Genomic DNA, 24,776 nt, shown 5'->3' on the forward strand with positions numbered 1-24,776 from the left:
ATCTATTTGGCCAAGGAGCAAAAAAATCCTCGCTCGTGTAGCAGTAAGTTTTAAAAACAGCCAAAAATGGTGAAACCCTCAAATCCATAGATGTCCGGACTTGGCTGTAAATTTGCCTTTACAGATTCATCATACTCGAGAGTGACCAACCTGTAACTTTTCTCTGCATACACTGCACAGCTAGTTGGATCTGCCCTACATTTCTACCTTCCTAAACCCAACATCCCTTGCTACACACTAGGCTAGATAGCAGCTGCATTATTTTGCTTACCTTCCAAAAGTATCTGAAAATGAACAATTAGTTAAAGCTGAGAAATTTGATCCATGTCTGTCAGCATTTAATACCAATGCACCTCTGAGCAAGCTACTTAATAGTGAATATGCATTACCAAATACGAGAAAGCAAAGAACCAAAGATATCCAGGCACCAGTTACAATGTAATTTTATTGTGCTTACTACTGCATGTTCAGTAAAAGCACAGTTGTCCCTTAAGCACTGACAGTTCAACCAGCTGCCTAAACACAGGAGAACCAACTATTATGGCTGTGCATTCCTTAGACTACACTTAGTTTCCATAAAAAAAATCTAATTATTCTACATCTTACACTGTATGACAGCACACGAGCAAGAAACCTAGAATCTTTACAACTGTACAAAAAATAGAAAATTGTTAAATCATGCTGCTTTTACAACAAAATAATTTACAAAACTGACGAGAGTTTGCAATGGCAACAGGTACCAGGAAGCCTGGCTTTCCAATGCGCTCCAGTTCAAACCCCTCCACTAAAAGTGAACCAAATCAAGGCTGCTAGATGATTGTCCAAGGTATTTCAGATAATGACAAAAAGGCAAAACAACTCAAAGATGGGGCCACATGGTTCTCCGTTCAGTTATGGCACGGGGTTCCACATGTTATTCATAAATCAAGGAGTTTTCATGCTGGAGCTGCTGCAAGTTTGGACCATCATTTTTGTTTTTAAAAAAAGACATTTATACCACAGGAAATAAAAACACTAATTGCAGGAACTCACTTCTCTATTCCTCTCATTCCACTCTTGAGTGGCCCCAAATTCTGCATCACAGTGAACTGTATGTTCGCCTGTACATACACAAGTGGGTGTATTGGAACCTTCTGAAAATACAATCATCAAAGCTCAGGTCAGTGGTAATCAGGATAACATTGGATTTGGTCCACATGTTCTTCATCCTGTGGAATCCTCAGGACACATTTGTGATAGGCTTGTACTTCTTCAGTCTGGTCCATTGGCCTGTTGAATAGTTCATTTCAAAGACCGTGTCTACCAGCATTGTGGTGCTGCCTGTACCATCCGCCTTCGGTAGAACCTCTGTATGTTCGCTCAGTTTGATTTGAATGATATCGCCCTGCTCTGGACATGGGTTTTCTGCAAGAATAAAACCAGAGTGAGTTTTGCACGCACAAAATTCAAGACAAATGATCTGAATGAAGGAAACGGGTGTAGCAATTGGAAGTGCAATATGCCATTCCATTCAACTTTCTGTAGTCTTTGTGTAGAAAGGAACTGCAGATGCGGGTATATACCGAAGGAAGACACAAAATGCTGGAGTAACTCAGCAGGTCAGGCAACATCTCTGGAGAAAAAGGATGGGCGACGTTTCGGATCGGGACCCTTCGGTCTGAAGAAGGGTCCTGACCTGAAATGTCACCCATCCTTTTTCTCGAGATTACTTTCTGAACCACTGAGTCACTCGAGCACTTTGTGTCTATTTTATGCAGTCTTTACCATTTTTGCCAAACTTTCATGCATCTTTGTTAAATTTTGAAAGTAAAGCAGAACCAAGTGGTGCCAAACGATGGCTGCCTCACCAACGGTCTGTGTTGTCTTTTTCCTTTGTTTTTAGTCTGTTGTTAAATGTATTTTTTAGTGTATCTTTAGCTTTGTTATGTGGGGAACCTTTATCTCTTTCCTCGACAGAGATGCGACTTTTTCCTAATTGTATCCGCACTGTGGCCTAACATCGTGGAACTGGTGGCCTCTTGCTGATGATCGACCTTGAGAGCTCCAACCGCGGGAGCTGGTGAATTTAACATCTCGGAGCTGGTGGTCCCTTTGCCACGGGTCGACCTTAGAAGCTCCAACCGGGGGAGCCTGCAGACTTTTAACATCGTGGAGCTCACGGTCGCTGGTTAGGGACCGGCTTCAGGAACTCCACGCCGCAGGAGCTTCGACCGCCCCGACTGCGCATGGTTCGACTCCACTGACCGCAGGAGAAAGAGGAAAGAAGATAAGACTTTATTGCCTTCCATCACACTGAGGAATGTGGAGGAGCCACTGCAATGGATGGTAATGTTAAATAAATTTGTATTTGCGTGTTTTGTTGCTTTTTTGGTATGATTGTATGGCAAATCAAATTCCTCGTATGATTTACATGTTTTGTTTTCATACTTGTCTAATAAAATCAATTACAATTCACGGGAAAGAACATAACATCTATTTTTCAAAATTTAAATAACTTCATTTAATATTTTGATCAAATATTCTAGCTTGTCAGTATCTTTATTGACAAGTCAAAGGTCCTCAAAAGGTGAAATCGTTGCATATCCTAGTAATGCAAATTTAATTTGCCTTATCTTTTGGACATAGAAATTTAATTTCAAGGGAACAATTGTGCTGTTATCAGAAACAAACTCTTAACAACTAGAGAGTGGTCCTGAGCTACCATCTACCTCATTGGAATCCCTCAAAGACTATCTTTAATAAGCCTTTACTGGATTTTATCTTGCACCAAATGTTATTCCCTTTATCAGGTATCTACACTGATGGCTCAATTGTAATCATGTATTGTCTTTCTGCTGACCGGTTAGCACACAATAAACTAAACTTCAAACTTGAAAACAGATCCTAGGCACAAATTCAGAGCTCCTGATTGGTTAATTAGCACTTCAAAATTGTACCTGCAGATAATGTGGGGAAGGGGAGGAAAAATAGGATGAGGGTTTTTAATGATGATAGGAAATAGAAACAATTCTTCCCAATAAATTCGGTCAGTTAAGGTATTAGATAATCAAGCCACAAAGCCTAAAATACCCAAACTTCAGTAAGTTAGTCGAACACTTCAATCAAAGCAGCTACTAAGTGCTAGCATTTGCTCCTAGAGTCATAGTGATACAGTGTAGAAACAGGCTCTTCGGCCCAACTTGCCCACACCAGCCAACAATGTCCCAGCTACACTAGTCCCACATGCCTGCGCTTGGTCCATATCCCTCCAAACCTGTCCTATCCTATAACTGTTTCTTAAACGATGGGATAGTCCCAGCCTCAACTACCTCCTCCGGCAGCCTGTTCCATACACCCACTGCCTTCTGTGTGAAAAAGGTACCCCCTCGGATTCCTATTGAATCTTTCCCCCTTCATCTTGAACCTATGTCCTCTGGTCCTCCATTCCCCTACTCTGAGCAAGAGATTCTGTGCATCTTCCCGGTCTATTTCTCTCATTATTTTGTACACCTCTATAAGATCGCCCCTCATCCCCCTGCGCTCCATGACATAGAGACCCAGCCTACTCAACCTCTCTCTATAGCTCACACCCTCTAGTCCTGGCAACATCCTCGTAAAACTTTTCTGAACCCTTTCAAGCTTGACAATATCTTTCCTATGACATGGTGCCCAGAACTGAACACAATATTCTAACCAACATCTTATATAACTGCAACAAGACTGATGAAGGCCAGTGCCAATTTTGGCCACCTTATCTACCTGCGACTCGACCTTCAAGGAATCATGTACCTGCACTCCTACATCCCTCTGCTCTACAACACTCCCCAGAGGCCTACCATTCACTGTGTAGGTCCTGCCCTTGTTAGACATCCCAAAATGCAGCACCTCTGTGTTAAGATCCATCAACCATTCCTCCGCCCACCTGGCCAATCGATCCAGATCCTGCTGTAATCTTTCACAACCATCTTCACTATATGCAAAACCACTCACTTGTGTACCATCAGCAAACTTGTTAATCTTGCCCTGAATGTTCTCATCCAAATCATTGATGTAGATGACAAACAGTGACGGGCCCAGCACCGAGGCCTGAGGCACACCACTAGTCACAGACCTCCAGTCTGAGAAGCAACCTTCCACCATCACCCTCTGCTTCCTTCAATGGAGCCAATTTGCTATCCATTCAGCTATCTCTCCTTGGATCCCATGCGATCTAACCTTCCAGAGCAGCCTAACATACGGAACCTTGTCAAACGTCTTACTGAAGTCCATGTATACAACATCGACAGCTCTGCCCTCATCTACCCTTTTGGTCACATATTCAAAAAAAAATCAATCAGATTTGTGAGACACGACCTCCCACGTACAAAACCATGCTGACTATCCCTAATCAGCCCTTGGCCATCCAAATGCCTGTATAACCTGTCCCTCAGAATACTCTCTAGCAACTTTCCAACTACAGATGTTAAGCTCACCGGCCTATAGTTCCCAGCATTTTCCCTGCAGCCCTTCTTGAAAAGAGGCACAACATTTGCCACCCGTCTTCCAGCACCTCACCTGTATTTAAGGACGACGCGTAAATTTCAACCAGGGATCCCACAATTTCCTCTCTAGTTTCCCGCAATGTCCACGGATATATCTGATCAGGCCCTGGAAATTTGTCTACCTTCATACACGACAGCACCTTCAGTACTTCCTCGACGGTAACCCTGACTGCTCTCATGACACTTCCATTGACTGCCCCATCCTACTGTCTTTCTCCTCGGTAAATACAGAGGAGAAATACTCATTGATCCTGGCCCATTTCCTGTGGTTCCACACAGCAGTGACTGCTTTTATTCCTGAGAGGTCCCACTCTCTCTATAATTACCCTTTCCCCCCCTATGTATTTATAAAATCTTTTGGGATTGTTCTTAATGCTACCCGCTAGAGCTATCTCATGGCCCATTTTTTGCCCTTCTGATCTCCTTTTTCAGTTTACTCCTTAGTTCCTGAAACTCCTCCAGGGATGCACTTGATCCCAGCTGCCTATACCTGTCCCATGCATCCTTCTTGTTTTTGACCAATGCTTCAATTTCCCTCGTCAGCCAAGCTTCCTTACGTTTGCCTGCTTTGCCCTTCACTCTAACGGGGACGTGCATATCCTGAGCTTTCGTCAGCACACTTTTAAAAACTTCCCACTTGGCCGATGTTCCTTTCCCCTCAAATAACCTGCTCCAGTCAACTTAAACCAGACCTCTCATACTCTCAAAGTTGGCCTTATCCCAGTTGAGATATGTACCAACATATCTCCCATCATTAGTAACTATAGAGATCTCTCCTCTGAACTGCTGCTTCCTTGGACTGAAACAGTGAATATGATCAAGCTATATTATTAAGGGGTTAGACACCTTAGAGGCAGAAAACATGTTCCCAATGTTGGGGGAATCCAGAACAAGGGGCCACAGTTTAAGAATAAGGGGTAGGCCATTTAGAACTGAGATGAGGAAAAACTTTTTCAGTCAGAGTTGTGAATCTGTGGAATTCTCTGCCTCAGAAGGCAGTGGAGGCCAATTCTCTGAATGCATTCAAGAGAGAGCTGGATAGAGCTCTTAAGGATAGCGGAGTCAGGGGGCATGGGGAGAAGGCAGGAACGGGGTACTGATTGAGAATGATCAGCCATGATCACATTGAATGGCGGTGCTGGCTCAAAGGGCCGAATGGCCTCCTCCTGCACCTATTGTCTAGAACATTAACAGAAATGCAGCGAGCACCACCAACCATGACACATTTTGATTGTAACCCAGGTAACTAGAGTGTGGTGTATGTAAGTGCACTGTAGAGGTTTAATTGACAATGCAAATAGTGATACATCATACCTCTTGATCCCGCCATAAACCCAAGTATGAGGGCCTTTTCTGGGCGCGTGACTTTGTTTGCAGTCTTGAACATTTCTTGGGCTGCATACATCTGGTCTCTCTGCAAGAGGCAAATCAAATATGGGTGTGAATAAATGTAACGACTAAACTAACAAATAAAGAAATGAGCAGGATTACTGTTCACCCTCTGTCAACCTAACAGCCATATAAATAAAAAAGGAATTACTGATTAACAACCATAATCTCTTGATTTGGAGGTATTGGTGGGGTTGATGAAGTGGTGGGCACTCCTACTCCTTCAGATCTACAAGAAGATGTTCTAACAGTTACTGCCGGATAGATATTCCCCCCCCCCCTCCATTTCTGCTCAGGTTTTACTGGACCAACAGAAATGCAAGAAATTAAATGGGAGGAGTTGGCTGCGCCTAACGGCTGCGGCTCTCTGGCAGTCTGTTGTCTTTTTTTCTTTTTTTTTGTTTGTGTCGGTGTTGGGATGGTTTTTGTTTCTGTTTTTGGCTGTGTATGTGTGGTGGGGGTGTGTGGTGGGGGTGTGGTGGGGGTGTGGTGGGGGTGTGGGGTGGGGTGGGGGGGGGGCGGGGGGAAACCTTTATTTTATTAGGTCTCTTCCCCGGGGCGCGGCTCGGCTGCGGGCCTTAACATTGCCGGCGCAGCTCGGCCGCGGGACGTTTCAGTGCCCGGTGCGGCTCGGCTGCGGGCCTTAACATTGCCGGCGCAGCTCGGCTGCGGGACGTTTCAGTGCCCGGTGCGGCTCGGCTGCGGGCCTTAACATCGCCCGGTGCGGCTGCGGGACGTTTCAGTGCCCGGTGCGGCTCGGCCGCGGGACGTTTCAGTGCCCGGTGCGGCTCGGCCGCTGGACTTAACATCGCCCGGTGTGGCCGCGGGACGTTTCAGTGCCCGGTGCGGCTTGGCCGCTGGACTTAACATCGTCAGCGCTGTTCGGCCGCGGGACGTTTCAGTGCCCGGTGCGGCTCGGCCGTTGGACTTAACATCGCCCGGTGCGGCCGCGGGACGTTTCGGTGCCCGGGGCGGCTCGGCCGGGGGGCCTTCCATCCCCTTGCGGGGGCTGTGCGTGTCGTTTGCCTCGGTAGGGGTCGAGCTGCCTGTCCGTGGGTGCGGGGGGAAGAGAGGGGAAGTTTTTGTTGCCTCCATCACAGTGAGGGGGTGTTTGGAGTCACTGTGATGGATGTTTGTGTTGGGGTCGGGTGTCCTGTGTTCTTTTCTTTTTGCTGTATTTTGTGTGACTGCTGAAATTTCGCTCGGTGTTGTGCCGAGTGACAATAAAGTGTTGTTATGTTATGTTATGTTATGTTATGTTATGTTATGTTATGTTATGTTGTTATTATGTTATGTTATGTTATGTTATGTTATGTTATGTTATGTTATGTTATGTTGTTATGTTAAAACCAGAGTCCTAAATGCACTGAAAGAGCCCAATTTAAAAATATCAATGAAGTGCCCTGCCTCTCCAGTACAGGTACATAAAATTACCAATCCCATATCTTCAAATGGAAGCTGGTGTAGACGTGGCAAGTTGAAATTCCACTCCCTGATTTAGATTATAGATACAGCATGGAAACTGGCCCTTCGGCACCACGCTGAGTCCACGCCGACCATCGATCACTCGTTCAAACTAGTGTTGATTGTACCTGTTGGTCGGTGTGGGCAAGTTGGGCCAAATGGCCTGATTCCATGCTGTATGACTCTATGACGAGTTCTACTTTATTCTACTCTCACATCCACTATTTACACACTAGGGACGGTTTACAGAGGCCAATTAACCGTAGGAAGTTATCAGAAATTGTTAAATTCAATGTTAAATTCAAGAGGTACAAAGTACCCTGACAGAGGATGAGGTACTGTTCCTCACGTTTGTGTAAGACACAATGAAATGCTGTTGTACACCAAGAGCTGCAGAATGCTTACTGGAACTAAAGCTGGTCTCAGTGGGCTTCGTGGCAGCACTTGCTGCATTATGGAAGATTCTCCTCATGTGCTTTCACTGTTTTCACCGTAAACCTGTAACCTTTGGTTCTACACCTTCCATCATTGGACACAGTTTCTCATTGGTCACCTTGTCTAAACCCTTAATAATTTTGAAAAAACAAGGCCAAGGAGGCGAAGGGTGAACAACCCCCTTCAAACTTTCCTTAAGAAGCATGAAAAAAAAAACCCAAAATGTAATCTTATTTTGGAGTACCGATTTCCAGAGGAAGTGGAGTCACTCCTGAACGAGTGACAGTAAATGAAATTGCTATATCCAGTTGAACAAACCCAGTATCTGAACAAAATTTCCAAATATTCCTCAGAATAAGCTTTCCCTTCGATAATTGCACTTCAGTAGGAAATGAAGGCACGGTACAACCACTTAAGAAATCTAGACTAAATGCCACAGCAGCGAGAATTTTTAGTTTCTCTTTCAGAAGGACATCGTTTTTCCTATTGGAGCACGTGGAGAGCAAACGTTTAATTCACCATCTTCAAAAATCAGACCCTTTATGCACGGTGACATAGCGGTAGAGTTGCTGCCTTGCAGCGCCAAAGACCCGGGTTCAATCCTGACTACGGGCGCTGTCTGTACGGCGTTTGCACGTTCTCCCCGAGACCTGCGTGGATTTTCACCGGGGGGATCGCTGGTCGGTGTGGACTCGGTGGGCCGAAAGGCCTGTTTCTGCACTGTATCGCCAAAAGTAAATTTCCAACTTACCGTGAGCGACAGGCTCTTGCGAGGCTGCTGCTGTGGTTGCAGTGGCGGTGCCTGCTGCTGCTGCGCCTGCTGCTGCTGTTGTGTCTGCTGCTGAGGCTGCGACTGCTGTTGTGCAGGTGTCGTTTGCGCTGTCACGGTGACAGGTACGGTGCTCGGAGTAGTGGTGGTTGAGGTAGACGATGTTGTGGAGCTGCTGTTGTAAATCGGGGTTCTTTGTTTGAACTGGCCAGGGAGACCAGTAGTTGGAGCGGCTGACTCTTCTGCTAGCCGATTTGCCTGGAGAGCCTCTCGGACTGATCCGGCTGTGTTAGCTGCTCAGGCAAGAGGAAAGAATGTGTCACACATAAGACATAGGAGCAGAATTAGGCTATTCAGCCCATCTAGTCTACTTCAACATTCAATCATGGCTGATCTATTTTTCCCTCTTAACCCCATTCTCCTGTCTTCTCCCCGTAACCTTTGGCACCATTTCTAATCAAGAATCTATCAATCCCTGCTTTAAAAATACCCAATAAATTGGCCTCCAAAATCATCTGTGGCAATGAATTCCACAGATTCGCCACCCTCTGGCTAAAGAAATTCTTCCTCGTCTCCATTCTAAAGGTACATCTTTTTATTCTGAGGCTGTGCCCTCAGGTCCTAGACTGTCCCATTACTGGAAACATCCTTTCCACTTCCACTATATCTAGACCTTTCATTATCCGGTAGGTTTCAATGAGATCCTCCCCCTCTTCCTTCCAAACTCCAGCGAGCACAGGTCCAGAGGCTTCAAATGCTCCTCATATATTAACCCAATCATCCCCGGGATGATTCTCGTCAACTTCCTCTGGACCCTCTTCAAAGCCAGTATGGCTGCCACTTCTAACAATCTCATTTCCCTCCCCAATCACCACTTCACACCTACTCACAGCCTGACGCCAGTCTGCAAAGACTGGGCCCTTCCCTACCCACTCCTCCCCAATCACCCCTTCACACCCACATATAGCCTGACTCCAGGCTGCAAAGGCCCAGTCCAGAACCAGGGGATACAGTCTAAGAATAAAGGGGAGGCCATTTAAAACTGAGGTGAGAAGAAACTTTTTCATCCAGAGAGTTGTGAATTTGTGGAATTCTCTGCCACAGAAGGTAGTGGAGGCCAATTCACTGGATGGATTTAAAAGAGAGTTAGACAGAGCTCTAGGGGCTAGTGGAATCAAGGGATATGGGGAGAAGGCAGGCACAGGTTATTGATTGTAAATGATCAGCCATGATCACAATGAATGGCGGTGCTGGCTCGAAGGGCCAAATGGCCTCCTCCCGCACCTATTGTTTCTATGTTTCTGTAAGGATCCACTATCCACCCCCTCCTTGCTGCCCAACATCAGTCTGGCCACTTCTCCATCACTAACAATAGAAACTGAGGAGGTGGAGAGGCTATTCAGAAGACAGAAAAGCCGGAAATTTCCAGGACCAGACAATGTTTTCCCCTCCACCCTCAAGCTCTGTGCGGAACAACTGGCACCGATCTACACAGACATTTTCAACCAGTCCCTGCAAACCTGCACTGTCCCTGCCTGCTTCAAAGTCTCCATTATTGTTCCTGTACCCAAAAAGACAAGGATTACTGGTCTTAATGACTACAAGCCTGTCGCACTGACCTCTGTAATCATGAAGACCCTTGAAAGACATGCTGACCCAGCTGAAAAATATCACAAACCCCCTGCTGGACCCTCTGCAGTTTACATACTGGGCCAATAGATCAGTGGGTGACGCAGTCAACCTAGGCCTGCAATTCATCCTCCAGCACCTAGACCGCCAGGGGACCTATGCAAGGATTTTGTTTGTGGATTTTAGCTCTGCATTTAACACCATTGAGCCAGAGCTACTACACTCCAAACTCTCCCAGTTGACTGTGTCTGAACCCCTCTGTCAGTGGATCACCAACTTCCTGACCGAAAGGAAGCAGCATGTGAGGCTGGGAAAGCACATCTCGGACCCGCAGACCCTCAGCATAGGAGCACCGCAAGACTGAGTAGTCTCTACACCAACGACTGCACCTCCACAGACTCCTCTGTCAAGCTTCTCAAGTTTGCGGATGACACAACCCTAATTGGACTGATCCAGGATGGGGAGGTATCTGCCTACAGACAGGAAGTGACATAGCTGGCGTCCTGGAGCCTTCGCAACAACCTGGAGCTCCATGCTCTTAAGACGGTGGAATTAATAGAAGAGCTCCCCCTCCCCTCCCCCCACTCACCATCAACAACACCACAGTCACATCTGTGGAGTCATTTAAGTTCCTTGGAGCCATCATCTCCAGGGACCTTAAATGAGAGGCCACCATCGACTCCACAGTCAAAAAGACACAACAGAGGATGTACTTCCTGCGGCTGTTGAGAAAACACAATCTGCCACAGGCAATGATGGTCCAGTTTTATACTGCCATCATAGAGTCTGTCCTCACCTTCTCCATCATGGTCCTGTTTGGCTCAGGCACCAAGCACGACATCCGGAGGCTGCAGCGCATCGTTCGATCAGCCGAGAAGGTTGTTGGCTGCAACCTTCTCCCCACTGACAAACTGTACACTGCAAGGGCCAGGAAGAGAGCGGGTAAGATCATCTCTGACCCCTCTCAACCTGGCCACAAACTCTTTGAAGCATTCCCTCTGGAAAGCAACTCCAGATGGTCAAAGCCACCACAGCCAGACATAAAAACAGCTTTTTTCCATGAGCAGTAGCTCTACTCAACAACCAAAAGTCTGGAGCCTCCTTTTGCTCTGGTATTTTATTTCATTCTTCATATGTTTAAACCATAATATTTTATTCTTAGTTTTACTGTTCTATATTTTATTCTTAATTATTTACTGTATGTCGTGTTGTTACTTGCAAACAAAACACCAAGGCAAATTCCTTGTACGTATCTATACTTGGCTAATAAAATTTATTCAATTCAATTCAATTTAAGCATCACCAAATTATCTCTCCTATCTTCAGTTATTTATTAAAATATTAAGATCCAATCATAGGCCATACCCGCATAAGCTACGTTGTTAAAGCACAAACATTCTACTCACCCATCAATTTTATTCTCCTCAAAGCCTCATTTAGAACTTGACAAAAAAGCATGATATTAAACTCAATGGTCAAGTGATTGCATCACTTTTGCCTTCTTACATCTTATTTTACTACAGCATATTCTGTAGTCGGCTGTACTTTTTTAGAACGCTCCGCTCCTTCAACATCTGCAGCAAGATGGTGCAGATGTTCTACCAATCGGTGGTAGCTAGTGCTTCTTCTTCGCTGTCATGTGCTGGGGCAGCAGGGCGAAGGCCGCGGACGCCAACAGGATTAACAAGCTCATCAGGAAGGTTGGCTCCGTCCTGGAGGCGGAATGGGATTCATGGGAGTTGGTCTCGGAGGCGAGGATGCTCCTCAAACTCCGGAGCATCTTGGACAATACATGACACACTAGTCAACCTGAGGAGTACCTTCAGCACCAGACTGGTTCCACCAAGATGCAGTACAAAATGCTGTAGGAGATCCTTCTTCCCTGCGGCGATCAAACTCCCCCCCCCTCCATCACCTATATCAATTTCCATTGCAATCAAGTTAGACACTCACTAAATGTAAGACAGGAAGCTCGAATGTTGCCTCAATGCCCATGGTGATATGTGTTATTTGCAGAACAAGACAATTTGGAAGGTTGCATTCCATTATTCTCATTAAAGGAATAAAGTTAATGATTACCACTTATTTCAATTCTGTTGGCATTTACCTTGTGGGGTTTCAGAGCTTGAAATGTAGGAAGATGATGGCACCATACTTGGTGTGGCTGGTAAGTAACTAGTAGATGGTAGTGGATTATCATTGCTCAAAGCACCAAGTTTCTGAAGAAAATACACAAAGAATGAAATAAAAAAATATTAACCTTTAAGGAATCCAAGCACATAACGAAAATTAAATGTTTCAGTATAAAATTGGACCTCATCATGCACGCATGGATATTTTTTCACAGCAAGGTCCAACTTTGTAAGTATGAAAGATCATCTAGGATTCTATCAAACTGTTCAAAGAGCTATTTAATTTAGCAATGAACTGGCATTTTATCTGCAGTAAAGAAAATGTAATTAAAATTGTGCCATTGTATTTTATAACAAACTAACTGAACTTAGTGTTCAGTTCTGGGCACCATGTTATAGGAAAGGTATTGTCAAATTTGAAAGGGTTCAGAGAAGATTTACGAGGATGTTGCCAGGACTAGAGGGTGTGACTTATAGGGAGAGGTTGAGCGCCGGAGGATAAGGGGTGATCTTATAGAGGTGTATAAACTCATGAGAGGAATAGATCGGGTAGATGCACAGAATCTCTTGCCCAGAGTAGGGAAATGGAGGACCAGAGGACATAGGTTCAAGGTGAAGGGGAAAAGATTTAATAGGAATCTGAGGTGTAACTTTTTCACACAAAGGATGGTGGATGTAAAGAACAAGCTGCCAGAGAAGGTAGTTGAGGCTGGGACTATCCCAACATTTAAGAAACAGTTAGACAGATACATAGGACAAGTTTGGAGCAATATGGACCAATTGCAGGCAAGTGGGACTAGTGTAGCTGGGACATGGTGGCTGGTGTGGGCAAGTTGGGCCGAAGGGCCTGTTTCCACACTGTATCACTCTATGATTCTAACTCAATCACACATGTGTTGAGACGGCACAGTTCTTTCAAAGTATCTAATTTCAATATAAAAATAAGAAATTTAATGAGTTTGGTTGAGAGGAAACATTCATAACTTCCATGATTGCCACTTAAACATTAAACAAAGGTACCAGAATCTCAAATATTTGTAATAAAATCGTTCAAAGATAGGCAGTTAATTAGTTCACTTTCACTGATATACCTCTTCTTCAATTTACCTGTGCAGAGACCAGACCCACAGCATAATCAGGTGTGACGCTGTCAATAACCATTTCTTCTTTGGCCGGTTTTTCTGCAACTTCTGTATCTATATTTAAAACATTTTTAAAGTGTTACCAGATGTTTTAAAATGTAGCTGCTAACGTATCAAGGTGAAATAAACATAATCTGAAATGATTCACATCTTGATTTACAGAATCAGATAAGTCTAATTATTACCTTCAGTTAAAAGACTTTTAAGAAAGTTAATACATGCACTACATCTGAGCACAGACAGGGATCTGCGGCCCCACTAACAGCACCTTTTCACTCACTACGTACAAGATTACTTTTTGTGCTAGAAATGGGAGGGACAGAGAATGAGATTCCAGTTTGTGTGACCATTGTTGCTGATGAACAAGATTATTATCCACCGAGAATAATCATTCTGGTGCACTTCAGGTCGAACACATGATGAAGGGGTAACGTCTCCCAAATGACTCAGCAATTACATACACTGCTTCATCAAGTATCAACGTCTTATGTGAAAGTTTCAATTCCAATCCCAATGTTTCTCAGCACAAGATTTATGTCGTTGTTATAACTCGTGTTACAGCTATAAAACTATAACAACAAAGACAGTGTCCTCAAGGTTTAGACAAGTCCTCAAGCTAATTTCAAGGAGTAGAAAGGAGAGGCACCTTATTATAACTCATACTCCAAAAGCAAATGATAGTACCGCTAACCATTGCTGTTGCTGCATTTAAAAATGTGCACTCTTTCTACCCTATGCATAATTGGAGTTAATAGTACCTTAAGTTATTAAGATTATTTACATTTGTGTCATTTAAAAGGTTAGAATCATCATAAAAGCTGAAGCATGAGGTGAGCCATTCCAAATAAATTTTCACCAGTCTTTGAAGATTATCATTGCTGGGGGTAATGCTGGAGGCAGATGTGACAGTGGCATTTTAGAGACTTTTGGATAGGCATGCGAATATGCAGGGAATGGACAGGTATGGATTATGTGCAGGCAGAGAAAAATTGGTCTTGGCATCATGTTCGGCACAGACATTGTGGACCGAAGGGCCCATTCCAATGCATGTTCCATGATCTTTTTTATGTTCCATTAATGCCAGCCTACCATTGGTTTACATTGCTTCCTGCAGCTACAAAGTAAACCATATTGTATGCATTTCTAGGGGAGAAGAGGATTCATTATCGTGGAAGGAAGCCAGGAGGACAACAATTTTTGAAGGATTACTACTATATCAACTGTTTTGGCCCAATATTACGCAAACAGAACAGATTGCAGAAAGCTGCAAAGACTGAATTATTTGCTTAACTTCGGGCCAAAGCATTTGTGACATTAGCAATCTATCTTTGAAAAACCCACTCAGGAAGGACACATTCAATGACCATCTCTTAATGAGACAGCCTAACGTCATGATGAAATGAAAGGACGCAGTGCAGACAAATCACAGTAGGTAGGAAAAGATTAGGTGCTTAGCAGAGGTAGATTACAGGCACAAGCTAACAAAATCCAAGGGAGAGTCAAAGTTGAATATAAAAAGTTGCAAGATAATGTGGAAAAAGAAATGATGCTTCAGTAGCTTGGCGGATAACAAAGTGAATCCAAACACCTTTTACATGCAAGTGCCTCATTGATGCGCATGACAGTTAAAAAAATTGTGCCTAATTTACTGAACGGACAGATATTGTGAGGTAGTCAATTTGCAACTGTTGGTATATATCAGGGGTGGCCAAACCGCGGCTCGCGAGCTACATGCGGCTCTTTGACCTTTAATATGCGGCTCGTGGAAATATGTTGGCTGAGCTCCTTTTTTCATCACAGTTAATATAAAAGGTAAATAAGAAAAAATTTCAAGCTTTATAATTATTTACAGGGTATAAATTGAGACCCCATTGGAATAAAACATAAGTTTAATGTTCATGGTTAGTAAAAATATTTAAGTTCATGTCTTGCGGCTCTTTTGTTCATGTCTTGCGGCTCTCAAACATCTGAACTTTATCGTATGTGGCTCTTACATTAAGCAAGTTTGGCCACCCCTGGTATATATAGTGTTCTCTAGAGGGATAGAAAGCATAAACTAAATAAATATTTAAGTCATGTCTGTAGTGTATTACTTCCTTGGATATCTTTTTTCAGTGCCTGACCCCCAGTATCTTTTTTAGTGCCCGACTCCTTATCAGTCAAAGACCCACGAGACGTGACTGATAAGGGGGTCGGAGACCACTAAAGGGAAGAAGCTGGTTAGATGATGTGACCATAGAAACATAGAAAATAGGTGTTTATTTGGCCCTTCGAGTCAGCACCACCATTCATTGTGATCATGGCTGATCATCCACAATCAGTAACCTGTGCCTGCCTTCTCCCCCTATCCCTTGATTCCAATAGCCCCTCGAGCTCTAATTTGCAAAAGAACCCTGAAACTGTGAAATTTCCTCGTACTATTGTGGTTCAAGGCAGGGTCTTAACTTTAGCTGCATCACCAACTCTTATCTAAAACTACATTAATAGCAAAATGGTGGTTAACATTAAAGAGCGGCAGTGGAGCCAAATAAAAGATAAAATAAAAATCTATTGAAGAAAGTAGAAGACAAGGTCAAGGGATTTAACCAAAACTACAAGAGCCTGCAAGAATTGTGAACAAGATCAAAATTAAAAGATGTTAACATACAATTAAAGTGGACATGGTTTCTATGGGATGTAAAGGTAGAAATTCCAAAGGAGCTGCCCACAATATTTCTATTTCCATTAGATAAAAGGGATGGTGACAATGAAATTGAGGATTAAAATGTTGCATCCTCATGTAGGAAAGTCTGGAAATGAGAAAATTGAGCAACTTTGAATAACCCAAGAACTTATACACTGGGGAGCGTGATGGGAAAAGAGGCCAACATTGGTAACTTAAAGATCATGTCAGAAGAGGAAATAAATAGATTTAGGTGGCGTTTAGATTACAAAGCTATAGTAAAGATAAGCTTAGGAGCTGTAAACCAGGCTGAGGGCAATAAATCATGAGAAAAGAAAACTCACATTTGACACCCATTTGCAGACAAATGGGAGAATGGTTTTCTAATTAAGAGGGAACAGAAAGCTGAAGGTTGATCACTGGAGAATTAATTTGAAAATTTAAAATCTGCATGTAATCATTGTTTTGCGAGAATATGAAAAGGTTGTAGGTGCCGTGAATTATTGAAACACTTTGGGTTCTCCCAGAGTTTTTCCAAGTATATATTATTAAGGCCTTGAATAAACTGACTTATTTGAGAAACTCACCACTGTTCTGAGATTGTCTTTGCGTGCTATCCCGTGAAAGCATAATTCAGGCTACAGGTCAAACATATAATTCACTCCCACAGTTTTATTGGAAAAAGTGGGAAAAGATACAAAAAATAGTATTACTAATTTCTAGATAGGTCCAGTGTTTGATTACATGGATTTCTGGAGGTTAGGATAGGTTCTATCAGTGCAGGGTAGACTAAGAAGAGTTGAGATATGGGTGGGAGGGGGGGGAGCGAATAAAGTGAAACTTTCCCTAGGTGAAGGATTGATTACTCTCTGGGTTTGGAATTAAGGCTGTCAAATCATCATATTGAGGTGGTGCTACATAAAGTACTAATCATAAAAGAGGTTTACAGATGTCAGGGGAAAGCAGGAACAAGGTGTTGGATTTGGATGATCAGGCATGATTATATTGAAGAGTGAAAAAGGCACAGAGCTAAATAAGCTCCTCCTGGTTCTAACTTCTATGTATCTGTGGTATAGGTAATTACATTGACTTTTCACTCTAGTCTCTCTCAACACAGACACAGCATGGCATTCGTGATTGTGCAGCAAAGATTGCATTTCACCAACCTAGTGTCTTCCTTCTCCTTTTAGCTTCTCGACCAGCACCTACCATATCAAGCTCTGATATGTCTAGCAACTAGAACAGAATAGAAGATTACGTTAATGATGAGCAATGTTGGAGTCCACCCAGGCATATTATCTGAACACGCACTAAAAATTCAAAGATTCTGGTTATTTACAATCTCTAAATTCTGCAATGGGTGGTGGGTATGTCGAGTTCGCGTTCCCGGTCAGTTGGCTGATAATAATCAGAGTCGGCACAGACCTCACTTAGCCGTAGTTTATTAGAGATCTCGTAGACAGGTTTCTAAAAGTGCACGCAGAGTCACGGACTCCGGGGCCAGTGGAAACGTGTCTCACCAGCCCCGAGAATCAAGCTTACTTTATTCCCCAAAACTCCAAAATTTACAGTTTATTACAACCAATCAGTTATTGGAACATAGTCAGTTTTCCCTTATAAGGCCCTTACATGCTGTTACTCAAGGTTTAGCTGGCATGGCTGTTTACTGTTTTTGTTCTTATACATTGTGTTTTACTCCTCTGAAGACGAGCTGGATCATTCTGCGGTTTGGGTTACTGATTACGTAGCCTCAAGCGTGTGTGAGAGAGAGAGAGAGAGACAGAGAGAGAGAGAGAGAGGCCTCAAGCATGTGATTTAACTTAGCACACAATGTTGCAAAGCCCATGCAAAGTCCAGTGGCCCAAGCAAACGAATAAGATATGCGTTCCTTATCTCCACAGGTATATGGAACAAACTGACACAGGACATAGTTGAGGCAGGTACTATAATTTAGTACACTTAGACATGTATATGGATAGAAAAGGTTTAGGATATGGGCTAAACGCAGGCAAATGGAATGATCTTGGTTGGCACAGACTAGTTGGGCTGAAGGGCCTGTTTCTGTGCTATCTGACTAAATCATTTACAAATTGTTCAAGTGATAAAAATACTCTTCTGTTATAAAACCAACAAGAGTGAAGAGTTTAAGTGCCTGCTGTGTTCTGTAGTAAGTACACTAAAAGTTTCACCCATATTCACAATGCTTATAAAATTCATAACCTCATCTTTAAACTAAATGGATCCAGCTTACAAAAACACAAGGAATGTTTTTGATTTTGATTTTAAAAAACTAATGATTGGAGGGCAGGAAAGCAAAGTTTATCTGATTGATCAATAAAAATAATTTGAGAATTACTGTTCCTTTTAAAATGATTAAAATCTGAAATCATTTCAAAAGTGAAAGGAAACAATGTCTTTGTTTGGAGTTACATGTACAGCAATATTAACTCAAGGGAAATTACAGTGTAATACTGCTAAGACCAGTCCAGGTAATAGAAATTTACCCTTAGAGAATTCACAAACGATATCCAAAAAATCTGAAGTACAGAATAACAATTCGCTCTTATGGAATTTATGTGGGAAAGTAACGAAATAAACAAAATGAAAAAGAAACAAATTGTCACAGGGAATGAGTTACGGAAAATGGCGATACAGGCAGTTTGCTAGGTAGGCAAACTCTGTATTGTGGCGCACATACAAACAAACGTCTAGGAGACTGATGGTGTGGGTGGTGATGGATCAGTCGGTTGCTGCCAGCAACATCCGCTGAGTGGAAACGGCATATTTCTGCAAATCTTCCCCCCCCCCACCTCTTCCCCCCACCTCAGGCAGTCGAGATCAGGGTTTGCAGTTGGGTTGAGCTGAGTTGAGCAGAGCAAACTCGCTCCCTCACTCACTCACCGTCGGTGAGGCCAGTTGACAGTTGCTCTCTCCGTGCCTGCTCACTCCAATCACAGCCGTTTCTGTGATCCTACCCCACACACTTCATTGCCAACGTAGGATCTCCAAATTCAGGAATCACTTGCAAATTGTTCAAGTGATGGAACGATACTTTCTGGGGTGAAGTACCAATGCATCATTCTTTTTGGACTGCTTTTCTCAGTTGTGCTTATGCTTTGAGGACTTGGGCAACTTAAGTTCACATTCAACTCAGGCACAGTCCACGGGATCGAAACCCTGTCATAACCTGGGGGCTGCTTGTAATAATTAGCCCTGACTCGTTGATTCAAAACAAATTATGCCTGGTAAATATATTAACGGAGATTTTAAAGTCCACCATCAAATAAACCAACCTTTACACCTCTCTCTTTTCGCACAGGTGTCCGAACAGCCATTGGTGTTCTGTTTGTTGATGGACTGAAGACACTGGGAGTGGTGGGGCTCCGAAAGGGAGGTTGCTTTGGGATCCCTTTGAGGGGAGCTACAGGGAAAAACAGGCATTATAAGTACACAGAGCCACAAGTTAGACTTCAGTAAATAACTATTTCTTAATGAGTAAAACATTAAGAAATATTTCCAAAAGATGAAGTTATCAAATTCTGCACTTAAATTTTACATTTAGCACATTTAATCAACAACACTTTTTGACTATGGATTATATATTAGTAGCTAATAGTACATACTGGTCGTATCGAGTTTCTTAACCAAACCTCTCCCTTTGGCTAGAAAAGGCACTCCAGAAGTCTTTTTGAGCTGCTGTGCAGTTTCTGTTGCTGTAAAACAGTAAAAACATTTTTATTGGAAACAATCTAATAGAGATACACACTAATAGCGATAAGAGATGCATTTTAACCAAGCTGTATGGGGGCAAAGAAAACCCTGAAAAATTAATCTAATCTTAAAAGCCATCAGTGGTTGTTTATCTCTTAAACTCCTTAAAGCATTGACAAACAAAAACCTCACTCTACTGAAGCTGTAATTTTAGACCGAGAAAAATTCAAAAATATTTTGTTCAAACCTTAAACAAGAAGCCACTCTGTCCCTTAACCTGAATAGCACATTCTTCTCCTTGCAAGTCAATGAAAGAGCATTTTCCATGCAATTAATCTTTTAATCTTACAATAAAAACAACATTCGTTGCTTAATTTTATTCCCTCAGCCTGCTCTCTTCTAAGGAAAACAACTCCAATCTAGCTAATCCTTCCTCCAAACTTGACTGTGACCCCAGCAACATTCTTGAGGTTTCATTGTACATTATATCAGATGGCTATTGCCAGATTCCTGCCACCTTGACCATTCCCTGTTCCCTCTTCTACATTTGGGGAGGAGATACAAGAGCTTGAAAGCCTGAATGCTCAGATTTAAGAACAGCTTCTTCCCTACTGCTATCAGATGCTTGCTTGAATCAATGATCTCTTTCACTGTCCTTCCCAATGTTGCTGCGATATACTTGGTACTCTACCTCATTTAGTTATTCAGTTATTGCACTTTATATTTTGCACTACATCAGACGCTACTACAGTTTTTGGACCATTCTGCTCGTTTGCACTTGTCATTATATTTAACATTGTATCTGTCATTAGCATGTACATCGTTTATTCGGTGAGCTTTCTGCAAACAGGGAATTTTAATGTACCCTGCTGTATGACAATAAATTAATCTGAATCTGCTTTTCAGCTCTGTTCCTTTCTTTCATTTTATTGGAAGGGGTGTGTGCAGTAGGGCATATATACGCTAGGTTGGAAGACAAGATTCATAAATATTTAAGAGTCACTCACATTTTTGTAGCAGTTCTGCTCGAAGCGTGGCACTTTTGGGTTTCCGTTTAAGTTGAAAATGCTTCACTGGTGGCGTGAGGGGTCCCACGAGTGTTGTCAGGGCATTTTTATTCAAGTACTGGCACTCCAAAGGCAACATAGCAGAGGCTTCACATTCATTGACTAGATAGGTTAAAAAAAGAATAAAGAGTAAATTCCAGTGTTTGTGAAAAACAACATTCTGAATCACAATACATCTGCCTGAACTGTTTTATAAAGCCATTAATAAGATTGATCAAACCACGTACTGAAAATATTGATTTACTAATAATTAATGTCGGGTGTTTAAAATGATTTTGGAATTTTGACAGAGTAGAGGAAAACAAACCGTTTTCATCAGTAACCAAAAATATTGCCAAAAAATATATATGTGAGCTAAGTGGCGGATGGGGACAGATTAAGATGCAGAAATAAGTTTCCTGCATTTCACATAAACTTGCGATTTGGAACGTGAATCAGAAAGACTTAAAAAGGCGATATTCCTTGTTAAAAATGTCCACTGACTACATTTTTATATATATATTCCTTTATTCGTCCCACACCGGGGGAATTTACAATGTTAGAGCAGCAAAGCAAGAGATCATTCATTATAAATAAAAGTAAGACAAGGATAAATTGTCATCAGTTTTCTGTGTGTTCTTAACTGTCACTGTTGACTCGTCTGCTGGGAGTAGCGCTGGTTGTGCAGCAGCGGGAAGGAAGGACCTCCTATATCTCTCCTTCACGCACTTGGGGTGAAGGAGTCTGTCACTGAAGGAGCTACTCAGTGCAGTGACAGTGTCCTGCATGGGGTGGGAGTCATTGTCCAGCAGCGATGTTAACTTTGCCATCATCCTCCTGTCTCCCACCACCTGCACTGAGTCAAGGGACAACCCAGGACAGAGCTGGCCTTCCTGACCAGCTTGTCGAGTCTCTTCCCTTCCGCCGCTGAGATGCTGCTGCTCCAGCAGACCACTCCATAGAAAATGGCTGATGCAACCACCGTGTTGTAGAAGGTTCTTAGAGTGCCCCCTGCACTCCAAAGGACCTGTCTCCTTAACAGATAAAGTCTGCCCTGGCCCTTTTTGTATAGCGCATCGGTGTTTTCGGTCCAGTCCAATTTATTATTGAGGTAGACACCCAGGTACTTATAAGAATCTACCCTCTCGATGTCCATTCCCTGAATGTTCACCGATCTGGGGACCTGGCTGCACCTGCGGAAATCTACCACCATCTCCCTGGTTTTCCCCGCGTTGATCCGGAGGCGGTTCCGCTGGCACCAGTCCACAAACTCCTTGATCAGTTCTCTGTACGCCCTGTCATCGTCGCCTGTGATGAGGCCGACGATGGCAGAGTCGTCAGAGAACTCCTGTAGATAGTTCAAGTCCCACAACAAACATCTGCATTGATAAAACGTAGCCGCTGCCTCCTTTTAGACTACATCTGTGGGAATGTGTTAGATTTCGTCCTTATTAAAAGTACCTTTTTCTCTGAGTTCACCAAGAATTTCTTGTAGATTCTGATTGTGTTCCTCCAGTTCAAGGTTGAGCGAGCCAGTATCAGGAAAGGTTTTTAGAATGTCGGCCACCATCTGAACCCACGAGTCAGAATCCATTGCAGCAAGGTGCACAATTTCAGTCAACGAACTTTTCATCTGCGAAACAAGCGGAGAATTGTGTTGAATAAAGCACAGAAAATAATCCAAATAGGAAATGAGTAAAATTATACACCCGTTCTAGATTTTGCTTTCTATTGTGCCTTCTTTGTTACCAGATGTAAATAACCAACAAGTAAAGTGAACAGATATGGTCGACAGTAGGAAACGTTTCACCATAGAGCGATAAGGAGTATTTGAATTTTTAGTTTAGTTTATTTGTGGTCAAGGTGCCAAGGTGCAGTGAGGTATCCAAGGAAGATTTTATTTTCTGCTTAGAGTGTGTTTGGAATCTGGAACTGACTAAATGAGGGGAGAAGGCAAGTACTTCCTCAGCATTTACAAAGATCTAGCCAAGCCCTTGAATTAGCAAGGCAAGGCCCTTGAATTGGCATGGCAAAGCAAGCCGTAGATCAAGGGATGGCAAATTAGTTTAATATGAATGGGTATTTGATTAGCATTGACAAGATGGGCCAAGGTACACATTTGTGCTGTATGATTCTATGAAATTAATTAATAGAGTCACGCTGCCCTATCCTTGTATATGTCTGTTACTTGCAAACCAATAACATTGGTTCTCTCAGCAAATCCGGGGTGGGGGGGGGGAATCTGTATATGAAAACTAAAAAAAAAATCAGCATTACAAAATAAATTAAAACCAAAAGATATACCCCAACTCCTGCTCTTATATTCAAGGATAATTTACATTTCACTACAAGTGGGGTCAACGTTAGAACAGTTGTAGTGGGGTTAGCTACAAGGGGATAAAACAGAGGCTACAGAGGCCATTCTTGCTCGCCAAGACATCCCTGGAATAGTGGACATTGGGACAGAAGGGCAGGCCTGATGACAACTGATGTTGTGCATGTTCTGATGGACAGGTAGACCAGTCGTGTACCAGATTGTGTACCAGATGTGCGTCGTCTGCAACCTATAAGAACTGAGGGAGCAAATCTCAGATTGGCCAAAGACAGTACATGTTAAAGAGGAAAAAGGAGCAGAAGTACTGAGGGTAGAGGGTGGTTAAACAGATTTACTGTCATATCAATATTGTAAAAATAAATGATAGAGTCAAACACCAAGGATTAGAAAGAACGTAACCGCAGATGGTCTTGTGATCACCATCGACATAAAACGACATAACAGTTGAGACAACAACCATAAAAATGCGTTGAAGAGCAAGCTTTTTGTGTCTATCCTCTATTAATGTAATTTGGACAAGACATGGGAAAGCAATTCTAGGCTTTAAGGTCAAAGGGATATTGCAAGGAAATTTGACTGTGATGCAGCAAATTTCAACTAAAGTTGTGATATAATGGCAAATTGGTCACCGACAATAACATTTGGATGGCAAAAATTAAATTGACGCATGATTGTGCATTGTGGAATAAAGTTCAGAAAGTAGTGATAATGTTCTTCCCACAGAACTCAAAGGGGCAATGATGGCTGTCGTGCAGAACAAAAACGAAGGAGACAGAGTTAGTGTCTACTAGCATACTAAAAGAGAAGATGGAGAAAATCCATAAGGGGATAAGGCAGGTTGCTGGATATAAGAAAACAGCATTTCATGTCTTAATAGATCTTTGGAGAATGCTGAGAAACTCAGGGGTAGCAGGAAAACCTTTAGGATTAAGTCAATACCCAATTCAATCATGGCTGAGAATGATCAAATGGCCTACTCCTACACCTATTGTCTATTGTCAACTGATTTCAAAAATGGCAGTTTTAGGTTATACTGAGCATCTTGGTTGTGAGCAAGGTAGTAAAAATTATAAATAAACTGCAGACATTTGAAATCTGAAACTAAACCAGTGGAATGATGTTGTGTGGCAGTTGTGGTTCCATAATACACAAAGGATGTAATTAAACTGGAGAAGGTGCAGAAAAACTTCACAAGTATGTTGCCTGGATTAGAAGGATCAAGTTATCAGGAGTGTGTAAGAAGGAACTGCAGCCCTGGTTTAAACCGAAGATAGACACAAAAAGCTGGAGTAACTCAGCAGGACAGGTAGCATCTCTGGAGAGAAGGAATGGGTCTCGACCCGAAACTTCACCCATTCCTTCTCTCCAGAGATTCTGCCTGTCCCTCTGAGTTACTCCAGCTTTGTGTCTATCTTATGTGATCAGGAGTGATTGGATAACCTAAGCTTATTTTCCCTCCAATTAAGTAGGCCGAGAAATAACATGATAGAGGTATACAAAATTAAGGGAGAGGTATAGATAGAGTAGGTAACCAGCAACAAT

The 24,776-nt window shown here is 42.8% G+C and overlaps 1 protein-coding gene across 1 annotated transcript in view; it reads right to left on the minus strand.

The window, feature by feature from the left end:
- Window positions 1–433: 433 nt before the first annotated feature.
- The window catches only part of nelfa (negative elongation factor complex member A), a 54,126-nt gene continuing 29,783 nt past the window's right edge, over window positions 434–24,776 (minus strand). The window contains exons 2-11 of the mRNA XM_078416245.1: window positions 22,361–22,532; window positions 20,861–21,022; window positions 19,766–19,855; window positions 19,436–19,563; window positions 17,309–17,378; window positions 13,446–13,534; window positions 12,314–12,425; window positions 8,560–8,870; window positions 5,835–5,934; window positions 434–1,404 (exon numbers count right to left, since the gene is read on the minus strand). Of these exons, the coding sequence (XP_078272371.1) occupies window positions 1,220–1,404; window positions 5,835–5,934; window positions 8,560–8,870; window positions 12,314–12,425; window positions 13,446–13,534; window positions 17,309–17,378; window positions 19,436–19,563; window positions 19,766–19,855; window positions 20,861–21,022; window positions 22,361–22,532 (1,419 nt within the window). The 3' untranslated portion in view covers window positions 434–1,219. The remainder of the gene's footprint in view (window positions 1,405–5,834; window positions 5,935–8,559; window positions 8,871–12,313; window positions 12,426–13,445; window positions 13,535–17,308; window positions 17,379–19,435; window positions 19,564–19,765; window positions 19,856–20,860; window positions 21,023–22,360; window positions 22,533–24,776) is intronic.

This window comes from Rhinoraja longicauda, chromosome 1 (assembly GCF_053455715.1).
Source record: "Rhinoraja longicauda isolate Sanriku21f chromosome 1, sRhiLon1.1, whole genome shotgun sequence".
Lineage (NCBI taxonomy): Eukaryota > Metazoa > Chordata > Chondrichthyes > Rajiformes > Arhynchobatidae > Rhinoraja > Rhinoraja longicauda.